Here is a 13,055-nt window from a genome sequence, read left to right as displayed (position 1 = left end):
ATTATTAATTGTAGCCTAGCCAATTATTCTCGCTCCTTCTTTGTCTCTGTGTAGTTAGTTTGCACATCTGCTAAGGTCACACTGCTCGTGATTTGTTGAATTTGTGAATGTTTTGAAATTATGTTTGTTTTGACTAAAGGCACGTAAAATGGTCTAAAGCACAGAGATTATTAGTTTATTAACTTTTAAAATACCCTTTATAGATGACGAAAAGCTTGTGTTGTTTCCTGGTAAAAAGGTGTACACCATTGGTCGCCTGGCCACGGATTTAATTGTTGCGCAGGACCTCAGTATAAGTCGCAATCATGCCCAGCTGCTCATCCAAACGCAAGCGGATGGCGATGACTCCCTGCATATCGAGGACCTTGGCTCCAGATATGGCACCTTCATTTTCCCTAAGAATTCCCAAAAGCCGCGCAAGGTGCCTGCCAAAACATCGACTCCATTGCCTGTGGGCACACGCTTGCGATTTGGCGCAAACATGAGCATTTGGCAGGTAACCCAACTGAAGTTGGTCACAACTGTCTCCGCATTGACGCGTCCCGAGGTCCAGGAGCTCACGAAGATGCTTGAACCCATGGGCGGCACGGTCACATCGAACTGGACCGACGAGTGCTCCCATCTCACCATGAACGAAGTTTCGGTGACCGTGAAACTACTGCACGCTATGCTCGAGAATAAGCCGATTGTGACATTCCCCTACTGGCGAAAGATGCTGCAGGCAGCGCAGAGCATCCATGTCAAGGAGGGATGGCCACAGCCGGAGGATTACCAGCCCACCAACATAGATGTCACCTGGCGTCCCGAGCGTACCCGTCTCTTCGCCGGCAAGACATTCGTCTTCATGAATCGCAAACACTTTGATATGTACGGATCAGTGGTGCAGAAGGCTGGAGCCACATGCAAGGACATCAATTCGGGTGTCCGCAAAACATTCCTAACAAAAAGTGATGTGATAGTCATACAGTATGTGCCTTCATCGCAGTCCCAGGCCACTGAATCAATCAATAGTATACAAGGTAGGTGTAAATATACTGCCACATCACATTATAAATATATATAATTCTTATTTTTAGATATTCTGGAGCAGAATGGTCGACGTATTATCCAGGAGTACGAGATTGGCATGGCACTAATACATTGCTCTATAACAGAGTTCTGCAACCCAACGCACAAGTTCATCTCCGATTCATTGCCCACCACGGAGTCTGTAACTTCCTCGATGGCCTTTAACTCTTCGATCATAGTGCCCAACACGGAACGCGACTCGGCGCAATCCAATGCCACGCCCATTTCCGAACTGGTGGTGCCAGAGTCAATTGAATGTGAAATGGAACCAAATGCATCTAAGCCTAATTCAGAGCCCCAAGCTTCCTTGCGTAAGCGGAGTCATGCCTCAACAGTTGACTCCTCGGATGAGGAGAAGAAATCAACATTGTCTAAGCGAGCTAAATCGGAGATCGCTACGAAACTGACCATGAAATCAAAGAATGCCATATTGTTGGACTCGTCTTTGGAAGAAGATGTGACACCAGCTCCGGCGTTTGCTCCAGGTCAACGCGTAACAAGTCGGAGCAAAGCCATCGCTGAGGAGAAATCCGTACATCCATCTGTTCCAGCTGCGAGTAAACACATAACACGAAAGACCAAACAGGTTTTTTGTGTCGACTCATCGGATGAGGAGAACGAAAATGCTCGAGAATCAAAAGAAACGCCAGCTCCAACTATCCCTTCGCTGGCGAAGAAGAAAACGGAAGCACCAGCTGCCACCAGGATTTCACCACGACTCAATGGGAAATCATTGGCCACAAATATTACCAACCAACAGGCTGACAAACATGCAGTGCCTCAAAAACGTCCTGTTTTATCGGTGACCTCGTGTGACGAAGAAGATGAAGGGGACCTATTTCAATTCCGTAAATCTCCACAGAAGCAAACAGAGTCTGTGGTTCAGCCAAGGTCCGCAAGCAAAAGCCAAGCACCTGCCAGAATCAGTGTAGTTGACTTTCTAGAGAAATCACAGGCACAAGAACCAGCTCCAGTGCCACCCCAATTGGAGTCTCAATCCCAGACACAACCGCGCAAGCGTTTACGCCTTGAGCTGCTAAACGAAAGCGACAGCGATGATTGTGATAATCTTTTTAACTTTGCAGACAGCAAAAAGAAACGAAAGACGCAAGAGGTTCAGAAAAATGATGACTCCACCGATGGCTTGTTTAACTTCAACTCTGAAAGACCGTCTGATCATGATGACGAGGATTCCCGGTTAACCGAACCCTTTGTACCCGAAACAGAAAGCAAGAAGCAATCCAAGTACATAGTGGCACCGCGTAGAGATAGGCCCAAGAAAGTGGACATCAGTGGTTGGTTATCGTGTAGCAGGCTAAACGATGATATCAAATCCGAAATAGATGCGGACTCAGTTAAGATGGAAACCTCTATTAAGGCGGATCCAGATGAGGAGCAATGGCTGGCCGCCATGAAAGACAGCATTGAGGTGCGCATGTGCAACTTAAACATTGTCATTCGCTCCCAGGAGGAAGTGGATGCTTCTCTTGAGGATTCTGTGAACAAGCATGGCGGCCGCAAGAACTTTAAGAAGTTTGTTAAGGTGAGTCTCGAATTAACAAATATTTAAACGATTTAATAATTGTGTACCTCTGTTAGACCAAAAATCCCCATCCCCAAAAGCGAATTGTGGCGCTTAAGAGTCTTCGGCTGGCTGATGGTATGGTAACCTGTGTTTAATGTCGTGCCCAAACGTAATTAATCGTCGCTTGTGAAGTTACTTTATTTTGTTAACAATAAACCTGCGAAATATGCTCAACGCCTTTTCGGGCTCCTTGGACAACTTGCGCTGGAACAGCGTTTGTGCGGCCAGCCACTCGTGCTTGGCAATCTTTCGGGTAAAACAACTTTCTGGAGGAGGATTCAGTTTCCTAGCTTGCGACTCGCGTTCAATGAACTTCTGTGCATCCGCCACCGTAGCCAGAACGTCTTCATTGAATGTGGGTTTCTTTGCATCTTGAACGGGTGTTCCCTTCCTGGCAATTATGGTGCCCACATCAGATTTGGCCACCAGTTTGGCTTTTTCCACTTTGGTGACGACCTTTTTCGGTTTCAGGACTATGTCTGGTGTTTCGTCTTTCTGCGTTTGGTTATTAGTTCTCATTGGAGGTTCTAATCTGGCAGGAAGCTCTTGATTATCCGCCAGAAACTTGTGCTTCTGCACCTGCGGATAGTTGGCAACCTGAGGGCGCAGCTTGTTGTAAAGTGTGGCACTTTTGCCGGCCTGCAAGGAGCTCAGCTTGCTTAACTTGGCAATGGCAGCGATTAGCAGTGTGGTGAATTCCATGAAGAAGTTGTTGCGCAGGAGTTGAGTGAAGTATGCGGCTGCACTGAGGCAGCATTCCCTGATCCGCTCGTGCAGATGATAGAAGCCCAGGAGACGCACCAAAATAAACTCAAAGCTACTTCGCGTGGGCATGGCTCCACCCAAGTCCTCATCGCACACATCCGGCAGCGCACCGCGAAAGTTTTCCAGATCTCTGGCCAAATCCAGGCGCAGCAGGCGGCACAGAGCCGCATTAAGTTTGCAGACGGAACGAAACCCGGGCATATTTCGGAAGGAGTTCTTCCGGCGTGCCATTAGTCGTCCAATTAATGCCGCCGTCTCCTCGAAATCCTTGGCATCCGGTTCGGACAACTGTTGCAGGAACCTGTTGATGACCACGAACACATTTTTTGCTGTTTGGAAGGAGAAGAGATCCATTGTTTTTGTGATTGTTTCCACTTGCCAAGGGTATCAACATACCGAAACTCGTATCCTTCACTAGCAGCGTCACCAACGGAGGTTGTTTCAATTTAAAGTCATTCCAAAAGAATTCATTTTCCATTTTCCTGTTGCGGTTTGAAAATTCTAAATAAAAGAAACTGTCCGTCAGAGCTGTTTGTTTTTTTATAGCTAGATTTTGTTGTATCGGAATTAGACGAAGTCCATAGCGCCAATACAAAGTATCGGTATATATTTATGGTATATATAGGCTATGCTATATATTTTGCAACTTAATTCCATAAAAACTTTATATTTTCATTAATTATTTTATTATATATACACTTTCGTTTGGATTTTGGTAACCAGATTGTCATCACTAATTCTAGCTGTGATTAGTTGGGCCTTAGTTTTTTTTAAGATCTGGTCACACCGCCGTTCACACGTGCAAGTTGAATTCCAAAGGAAAACATTTAATTTTCCGGTAAAACATGAAGATAAAGCAGGTGGAAAGTGCATCCGAGGAGGAGGAAGTGCAGTTCGAAGACTCCGAGGCTTCCGACGAGGAGGAGCTGCAGGCAGAGGACTCCGACGAGGAGCAGCGGCAGGCGGAGGACTCCGAGGACGAAGATTCCGATGGATCCGAACTGGATCTGGACGCCAGTGACACCGAATCCGATGAAGATGATGGTGAGGAGGAAGATACAATCAAACCACAGCCCAAAAGCCGTGCCGAGATTATCGAAGAGAACATCCACACCAAGTACGAGCAGTTAAAGGGCACCCGGCTGTATGTCCGGTTTCCACAAAAACTGCCCCTGGATGTGGAGGAATTCAATGCCAAGGTGAAGGCTCTGCATCCACTGGTTCTGAAGTCCACAAAGCCGCGTCAGAAGCATGCACGTTTCTGCCTCGTCAATTTCAAGTCGAAGGAAGATCGCGACCAGGCTTTTAAGGATATCAAAGCTTCCATCAAAACGGATGAGAAGCACAAGGGTTTATTCGTATCCCTGCCTAAAACGGATTCCGATGATTTTGTCAACGAGCTGGTGACCCGCAAGCAGACATCCATCGTGAACAAACGCACCAAGGCCCTGATGAAGCGTGCTACTAAGAAGGTCCTCACCAAGGGTACCTTTACATCGTCCGTGGTCATTACAAATCTGCCAAAGACCAGTTCGTTGGCCCAGGTGCGCCAGCTGTTCAACGACCAGGCAGTGGACATTCAAATACGACCGGGCAAGGGTAAATTCCGAGACTACAGCACGGCGACCGTAACCCTGCCAACGACCCACGATGCACGCAAGGCCATCAAGGAGAAGCACAGCCTGGCGGGCACGCCACTGGTGTTGCGCTTCAACACTCAGAAGAAGCGGAGCTCTAAGAATAAGCTCAAGCAGAAGGCCGAGAAAGGGAAACCCCCAGAGAAGAAAACACTAAGTCAGAAGCAAAACGCTAAGAACTCCAAGGCGGAAAAAGGGGAAGCAGCTATAATTAAGAAACCAGAAGTAAATACTAAGCAACAGCCGAAGGAAAACCTGAAAAGAAAGTCGCCCAAGGAGAAAACACCTAATATTAAGACACCCAAGAAGTTAAAGAAACTAACCGCAGAATAGTGTAGTTAATGTTTGCTAATTTAAATAAAATTCCCCCTTTTGATTGACCATTAATTAGGTGTAAAAAACAAATATGAAACGTGTTTCAATCGTAGATTCTAGTTTACAGTGGTAGTTAATACCGTAAAAAATGCAGTTTAAATTTTTGAAATATTTATTATCGTACACGATATACAGACATAGATATTTATATATATATATAGATATATATATAATTTTTAGTAAGCCGGCTGAGTGATTTACTGGATATACATTGATTGGTTACTTTAGCTTATATACTTATGAGATTTTCCTGTGCAAAGAGTGTTCGTTCATTCGCGTAAACTTGACGGGCTTATGTGATCGATTTTTAGCTTCAAATGTGTATTAATCCAACAGCAAGCGCGGTAGGGTTAGGTAAACGTAATTCATATGTATAGTTTCCATTCTAGTACAAAATATTCAACATTTGCGTGTATGCATTAACATGGGGCTTCCATCAAATCTCGAATAGAAATCTACTACAGCAGTATACAAACGTGTGTTTACATTTGTTTATATCGCATATAAACGCATATCAACCGTGCACCGCACTCCGTAAATCCTGTTGCTGTGCATCGTTAGTCGCTATATTGATTTTTTGATACTACGGACCCCGGGAATGGCGGGGTGAGCAGAATCGATAGAACAAGTGGGCAAAGACCGGAGAAAAAAATGCACATTAAATGAGAAAATTGAAACGCGTTTCCCATTGTGTTTAGCTCGGTTTTAGGTAGTACATATGTATTCTTAGTTCCTAGAATGAATAGATTTTAGTTATTCAAAAATTGTGTAAATATAATAAAAATTTATATTTCCTTTTCGTTAGCTCCCTATGAATTACAGAAACAAAGCCGTCGCCAGCCGCTTTCCACTTTCTGATCTCTTCACTTTCTCGCTATCAAGCAGTCTCACATATTTGCTGTTATTTGTGTTTACTCCTCTCGTCTCGTTTCGTTTCGATCTCATAACTCATTTCTCGGTTCATGGTCGCCCTGGGAAGACCCTGTGACAGGCTCCTCGGACTCCTCTTATAAGGCGTTGAACATCCGCTCAAGTTGCTGATAAACGTACCCTTACATATTGGATGCAATGCATTGAAGGAAAAATATTTGCTTTGTTTTCACATTTTCTGTATGACTGAGATAAGGGAAGTGATTCAAGAATGTAGAGCCTGCTCCTACTATCTGGGCCCGCATTAAATCCGCTCAGGGGGTTATCGTTTCAATTTAAGAACTGACTTTACTTGACTGCCGTTTGTATCTCTGTGTGTGTGTTTTGTTGGGGAATCGGGGTATAGGGCATCTCTTTGGATATTAATTATATTGGGTAATATGGTGTGGCTCCCCGCGTTTAAATTACGTGTGCAGCAACCGATCTCGGGCCGATGGCGAGCAGTTTTGTGGAGCTGCAGCCGCACCACCACCACTGCCACCCATGTGGGCGGGCGGTGGTGGTGGCGGCTGCGTTGGCGGCGACCTTAGCGGTATCGAAGGCTGGACAAACCGCACGCGCTCCGCATCCGTGGATGCGGCACTGCTGCTGGCCGCCGCAGCTCCGGCTGCCGCATTGAAGGCCGACGTAAAGGCGGTGGCGGCTCAAAGGGTGTGGTAGTTGCGCTCGTTGCGGGCCTTGTAGAACTTGTAGGCCACCAAGCCGATGGCCAGCAGGCCCAGAGTCAGCACAATCCCGCCAATGAACGAGGATCCATCGAAATGGCCGCAGGGCACGGGCTTCGGCGCCGGCGTGGTTGATGTGTGTGGCGGCGGCGTAGTTGTGGTCGAGTTCGGAGACGGAGTGGTCGTAGTTGTAGTTCCAGACGTGGTGGTGGTCGTTGCCGGAGTGGTGCTGCTGGTGGTGGTGGTGCTGGCCGGAGTGGTGCTGCTGGTGGTGGTGGTGCTGGCTGGAGTAGTCGTGGTCTTCTCAGTCGATGTGGTAATTGGTGGCGTCGCCGTGGTCTTCTCAGTTGTGGTGCTCGCTGTTGAGGTCGACGGTGGCGTCACAGTGGTGGTGGTGTCCGGCGGAGTGGTGGTGTTCTTGGAATCCTGGGTGGTGCTGTTCGCTGGAGACGGTGTGGTCACTGCTAAGGCAAATAAAAAGAGTAATAGCTTATAGTTTTTGATAAGTTCGTAAAACTATTTCACATCAGAAAGATTCTAGTGTAGTAAATATAATAATAATGAAATCAATGAATGGTTTTTTTTATTAGTCACCCTTTTTTGAAACGTTGATATAATTCTTATTTCAGAATGAATATATCGTAAAAATATATTTTTATGTAAGTACATCGCCTATCAAGGTCTCAAAAAAAAAAAAACAGGGCTTGTGTAAGTAATCAGCAACGAATATTATAGATAAAAACTTATGCGTCACCCCAAAATGTTCAAACAAAATAGGAAAACGTAACAAAACAAATTGATTTGGTTCGAAAAATAAAGATTACTATATTCAAAATAAGCTGCATTTAGGTGCTATTTATTTTTATGCCATAATGGAATTTAAGGAATGGAAATTTAAGAAATCTGAAAAGGTAAATATTGTTTGTCAACAAAATATGGTCCAAATCTCTTAAAATCCCAAGATATGTACAAATATTTTCGTATGGTAATTACAACTTTTCATGAAATTGAAAAGCAGAAAACGATTTAAATAAATGCTTGCGAACAAAATATGGTTACAACTCGGTAAATACATATTTACCAAAATGTGCACAAATATTAACGTATGGTAATGTGACAATTTATGGAAGTGACTTTCGTCAATCTGAAGTTTCTTATTTTGTAAAGCTGCAGATTCGCCAGTTCTCATGCGGAGAACATTGCCCCAAAGTCGGAGTAAGAGAAAATGGCCGGAGAATTGATATTCAATATAGGAATTGGCATTTAAAAAACCCCCACATCCACACACTTAAACACATCCATGCACACACACATGCCCGCACACCGCACACACACACATGCGAGGGGTTTGCGCACACGTACGCATGCACATGCAAGCGTGTGTGTGTGTGGTGCATAATTGAGAAATGAGTGTTCGGTGTGTCTTCAATTCGATTTTAATTCGGTGTAATTTGATCAAAGACTCACCTTCGTCGCACAAATTCGCGGAGAAGAGGCCCACAAAGAGGCACAAGATTAGGAATTTCGCCTGCCGATTCATTGTGGTCGTTAAACTCGAACTGAATACTCCAACGATAAAGTCAGCAAATCTGCAAGTATGTGGCCCGGGGGGAAAGAAAAGACGTTTGCCAAGTGGTTGGGGATTAACAGATACCGCTGGAGTCAGTATTGCACAACTGGCGATGTCGCCGAGCTCCGATTTCGCTCACCCACAAATTAAAGCAAGGCGCAATTAAGGAATGAATAACACGGCACGAAGACCAGATTCTTTTATGCCAACTCGATACTTCGATGCATCCCGATACATCGACAGCTGAGCCGTGCTTTGCAGCCCTGGCACTCGGCACTTATCAGTAGGAGGGCTCCTCTGCTTTTTAAGTATGAGCGTAATGTAGTTGAAACGCCTTGCATTTGCTGCAATATAAAATTATGCTCATATATTTGTCCTCTTATTAAGATAAATCTATGTAAGCATAGGTAATTTTTCACAGTTAAATCTTTCTTGAAAACGCAATAACTCATTAATTTAATTTGCTCGACTAAAATGTACTATTTATATTATTTTATTTTAACGAGTATATATATTATTATTCTTTCAAATTGAAGAGTACCTCTGTTCCAAATGTAGAAATCAGGTGTGTTGGGGGAATACCACTAATAAATTAGCTGCATCATCATTTTGTCTTGTTGCTGCAGAACGAAGAAGACGTCAGTGTCAGTATAATTTCGTAATCCGAAGAACGGTAACACCTTACACTTGGTGAATCAGAATCAGTGGATATTTTTTGTCTGTTTATGGCCCCTGTGGAGACGGGACTCGAATTAGCGTAAAGGAACGACCAGGAGAGCACCAAGATGACCTCGTACGTGCGCGCCATGTACGACTTTACCGGGGAGCCGGGCTCCTCGGAGCTCTCCATCGCGACGGGCGACGTGCTCTCGGTGACCCGGAGCGACGTGGGTGAAGGCTGGTGGGAGGGCAAGAATGCCCGTGGCCAGATTGGCCTCTTCCCGGCTGCGTACGTGGAGGTGATGTCGGCGGCCGAAGCCCAGAAGCTGAGCGCCAGTGGAACGACTTCGGTGCCACAGGTTCCGGATCCCTTCGCCTCGCCCCCTTTGCCGCGTTACGATCAGACGGCGGATGATGATGGCAGCAACTGGGATGATGAGGACGATTGGAGCGACGACAATGACACGTACTCGGAAATTGGTCCAGGTGGCCAGAAGTCTGCGGGACAGTCGGCTCGCGCTGGCGGGTTGTCGCATTCCACCAGTGACTACGATAACAAACACCTGCCCATCGCGCCCAACGATGACACCCAATCGCTGGCCTCCGTGGCTGGTGGGACTGGTGCTGCTGGCACCGTCAAGAAGGGCATGTTCGCCAAAAGTTCCGATTCGTATATACTCGGCTTGTCCAGCACCAAGGAGAAGATACCCGAATGCGAGATGGCCTACATTACACAGGTGGAGGACTCGATCTACCAGTGGACGCAGAACCATTCGCCCTACTCCGTTGTGGTGGCCAGCCCCAAAAAGGAGTCCAAATTCAAGGGGATGAAGACGTTCATCGCCTACCAACTGACGCCTAGCTTCAACAACATATCCGTAAGTTGGCCACCCCTGATATCGCCGTGATTAACAACACAATACGATAAAGCTCCGACCGTTGGCGCATGAGTGTGTAACTACGGGTGCAATATTTTGTTGATAATATGTGTCTGTGCTGTGTTCGCTACCCTCTGCCAAGGGTAATTTGGGCTGGGTCATGTGCTCACGAGCAGATGGAAAGAAAGACCAGATCCTTTGTTTATCGAAACTCCGCACTAATTGCCGGCCAACATTTTCCAACTGAGTTGACCCAAAAGTGACCTTTTTGCTGAGAAAATTGAAATGCAGAGTATATATACTTCTTTAATTGGTTTGTTTTAAATTGAAGACTCTGAAAATAACCTAGATTTAAATTTATATTTGTTAAAGGTTTACTACCATTGAAAGCTATAGTTTATTTTAATTTTTATTAACTACTTTAATAGTACTTTATTATTTACAATAATAAGAAGCATAAATGCCCGACATTACTCTTTAACTGAAATCAAAGCTCTTTGTAAAGTTCTTTCAGTCCATTAAAACAGACATACAAATAGGTAGGGCATTACAGAGTCGTAAAATCACTTAAAATTCTTCTTTGTGGGGGCAATTCTGACCAACTGGTAGCCAACGGCACTGCGATGATTGCTTCTGCTTGCGAACCGCCGCGGGGAATGACTCAGCAACGAGCTCTGACCCCCCGAGCTCCGGGCTCCTCTTTGCGTGTCCCAATCAGAATTAATTGGTCATATCTAATCTGGGTTTCCCTTTCGTTAGGTGTCGCGTCGCTACAAGCACTTCGACTGGCTGCACGAACGTTTGGTGGACAAGTTTTGCCTGATTCCGGTGCCACCGCTGCCGGACAAGCAGATTTCCGGCCGCTATGAGGAGCAATTCGTGGAGCATCGACGTGTGCAGCTGCAGGAATTCGTCGACTGGGTGTGCCGCCATCCGGTGATCTCCAAATGCGAGGTCTGGTATCATTTCCTCACCTGTCGCGACGAGAAGATTTGGAAGTCGGGCAAACGCAAGGCGGAACGGGATCCCTACATGGGCGTCAACTACTGCCTGGCCATCTCGCCGCCGGACAAGAACCTGCTGCACTCCAAGGTGGACGCACAGGTTGAGCTGGGCACCCAGTTCATACACAGTATGGACGTGGCCGTACGCAACCTGAACAATATATCCAACGACATGGCCAAGCGCTCCATGTCGCAGAGTAAAAAGGAGTTCCAGCGCATCGGCGACGGACTCTCCGACCTGGCCAAGGCATTGGCCATTGACGAGCGGCGTGCGCCCACCCGGAACGCGGTTCCGCTCTCCGAGAGCGTCGGCCGCATCGGTGGCATCTTTATCGGTATTGGACAGGCCTTTGGCGACCAGCCAAAGCATGATTGGATTCCCCTTTCGGATCGTCTGCACATCTACAGGTGGGTTGACGTCTCTACAAAGTGATGGGAAGCATAGCACATTTCGTTTCATTCAGCGCTAATTGATTAGCTGACTGAAAATGGGAATTCCACGAAATGTGTCATTTCTATAGTAGAAGTTACAATCGGTACATATATGGCTGAATTACTCACAATTAAAAATCTTCGATTGATTAGTTTCTTGTATATTGTTTTTAAGGTATCAAGTTTATTTATAATGAACTCAAATTGTTTACTTTGAAGCAATGAATCAATGTATAGTTTCGCGAGAAAAATCGATTGGTGGCCAATAGTTTATTTTAGATTATTGTGGTTCTTACGCAGACTGATCTTTAGTTTAGCACGATATACATACGAATATATATATATAACTTCTAGAAAATGTAGTAACTTCCCGTCGCTTTTTGTTTATAGAACGATCTAGAAGCATTATCTAATTTATATTCCCTCTTTTCCCAATAGGGGCGTTCTCAACTGCTTTCCGGACATCTTCTCCACGCACAAGGGTGCCATACAGAAGCGAAAGGATTGCGAGAAATTGGCCGGCGAGGGCAGGATGAATAATCCCCAGCTGCACGACGTTAATCGGCGCACAGATGTCGTCTCCTACACGGTGCTGGCCGAGCTGACCCACTTTAAGAGCGAGCGGGATACGCATTTGAAGCATACGCTTAAGAATTTCATTGCCGAGCAGATTAAGTTCTACCAGGGCGTTGTGGCGCGTCTGCAGGAGGCCAGCCGTCAGATCGAGTAGATTGGCCACTGGCCCATGGACGACGACTCATCGCTGAAGGGATCGACGGCTGGGAGCACAAAGAAACAAAGTAACCGCACCGGGCACACACTTCCATATAGCTGAAAACATTCGCACGCGCGCATTTCAAATGCCTTTAAAAGGAACTCTTACTTTAAGCGTGGTTCTAACTAAATGTTAAACAGAAAAAATATTACATAATGTTGTTTGTAAGTGAAAAAGTTGCGTATTTATACAAAAATTAACTTTTATATGCCTATTATACACGGAACTTGAGATGCAAATATAACTATATTTATACAGAACTGCATCATCCGCGTTATCATCATATTTGGAAGATCCAACCAAACCCGCTGAATTAAAAGTCTCGATGGCGATTTGCTATTCTGTTGCCTTTATCAGCGAAATTCTCTAAAAGGGTTCTCTTTATTTGTCCATTTTCATGTTCATGCTTTTGCTTTGCCATTTTCGCGTTAATAAGTTTTGTGATTCTTGTGTTTGGTTTTTTTGTATCTAGAACATAAGTGTTAGATTGCACATGTTAGGGATGATGATTTCATAAATAATCAGCGTAATAACTAGTAAAAACAAAAAGAAACACATTTCGGAATGGATACAAAATCGTTGGTTGTTTGCCTTTTAGCCCTGCGGTTTGTTTTCGTTTGATTTTAGGTGAGGTCATAGGTGAAGGTGAAGGGTCCAAGGATTGTCCTGGCATTTTTCGGGGATAGTCGGATGTGGGGTTCCTGGGATGGG

General features: G+C 45.4%; 5 protein-coding genes across 5 annotated transcripts; 3 read left to right on the top strand and 2 right to left on the bottom strand.

The window, feature by feature from the left end:
- Positions 1-45: 45 nt before the first annotated feature.
- On the top strand, positions 46-2,827 carry LOC6605091 (nibrin). Its single transcript, XM_032718038.1, has 4 exons — positions 46-139; positions 204-1,019; positions 1,077-2,611; positions 2,668-2,827. The coding sequence occupies exons 1-4, from the start codon at positions 121-123 to the stop codon at positions 2,746-2,748; spliced, it is 2,451 nt and encodes an 816-aa protein (XP_032573929.1). The 5' UTR covers positions 46-120; the 3' UTR covers positions 2,749-2,827.
- LOC6605090 lies at positions 2,729-3,934 on the bottom strand. Its single transcript, XM_002029895.2, has 2 exons — positions 3,815-3,934; positions 2,729-3,747 (listed from the first exon to the last, which is right to left on the bottom strand). Exons 1-2 carry the CDS (start codon positions 3,894-3,896, stop codon positions 2,786-2,788), a joined length of 1,044 nt encoding a protein of 347 aa, XP_002029931.1. The 5' UTR covers positions 3,897-3,934; the 3' UTR covers positions 2,729-2,785.
- Positions 3,935-4,188: 254 nt separating this feature from the next.
- Positions 4,189-5,460, top strand: LOC6605089 (triadin). The gene has a single exon (XM_002029894.2). The coding sequence runs from the start codon at positions 4,264-4,266 to the stop codon at positions 5,386-5,388; it is 1,125 nt and encodes a 374-aa protein (XP_002029930.1). The 5' UTR covers positions 4,189-4,263; the 3' UTR covers positions 5,389-5,460.
- Positions 5,461-6,118: 658 nt separating this feature from the next.
- LOC6605088 (sialomucin core protein 24) lies at positions 6,119-8,836 on the bottom strand. Its single transcript, XM_032719797.1, is given in 3 exon segments — positions 6,119-7,486; positions 8,493-8,614; positions 8,735-8,836. Coding segments are annotated over 2 exon segments (795 nt in total). The 5' UTR covers positions 8,566-8,614; positions 8,735-8,836; the 3' UTR covers positions 6,119-6,764.
- A 402-nt stretch (positions 8,837-9,238) lies between these two features.
- On the top strand, positions 9,239-12,609 carry LOC6605087 (sorting nexin lst-4). The gene is made up of 3 exons (XM_002029892.2): positions 9,239-10,133; positions 10,893-11,545; positions 12,008-12,609. The coding sequence occupies exons 1-3, from the start codon at positions 9,381-9,383 to the stop codon at positions 12,297-12,299; spliced, it is 1,698 nt and encodes a 565-aa protein (XP_002029928.1). The 5' UTR covers positions 9,239-9,380; the 3' UTR covers positions 12,300-12,609.
- Positions 12,610-13,055: the final 446 nt, after the last annotated feature.

The sequence above is a fragment of the Drosophila sechellia genome, chromosome 3L (assembly GCF_004382195.2).
Source record: "Drosophila sechellia strain sech25 chromosome 3L, ASM438219v1, whole genome shotgun sequence".
Lineage (NCBI taxonomy): Eukaryota > Metazoa > Arthropoda > Insecta > Diptera > Drosophilidae > Drosophila > Drosophila sechellia.
The sequence above is the reverse complement of the archived record's forward strand: the minus strand, read 5'-3'. Positions and strand labels throughout refer to the sequence as shown.

Coding starts and splice junctions, on each gene's coding strand:
- LOC6605089 (XM_002029894.2), top strand. CDS start 4,264: ATGAAGATAAAGCAGGTGGAAAGTGCATCCGAGGAGGAGGAAGTGCAG.
- LOC6605087 (XM_002029892.2), top strand. CDS start 9,381: ATGACCTCGTACGTGCGCGCCATGTACGACTTTACCGGGGAGCCGGGC. Junction 10,134..10,892: donor CTAGCTTCAACAACATATCC/GTAAGTTGGCCA, acceptor CCCTTTCGTTAG/GTGTCGCGTCGCTACAAGCA. Junction 11,546..12,007: donor GATCGTCTGCACATCTACAG/GTGGGTTGACGT, acceptor TTTTCCCAATAG/GGGCGTTCTCAACTGCTTTC.
- LOC6605091 (XM_032718038.1), top strand. Junction 1,020..1,076: donor ATCAATCAATAGTATACAAG/GTAGGTGTAAAT, acceptor TCTTATTTTTAG/ATATTCTGGAGCAGAATGGT. Junction 2,612..2,667: donor ACTTTAAGAAGTTTGTTAAG/GTGAGTCTCGAA, acceptor TACCTCTGTTAG/ACCAAAAATCCCCATCCCCA.
- LOC6605090 (XM_002029895.2), bottom strand. CDS start 3,896: ATGGAAAATGAATTCTTTTGGAATGACTTTAAATTGAAACAACCTCCG. Junction 3,748..3,814: donor AGTGAAGGATACGAGTTTCG/GTATGTTGATAC, acceptor CCTTCCAAACAG/CAAAAAATGTGTTCGTGGTC.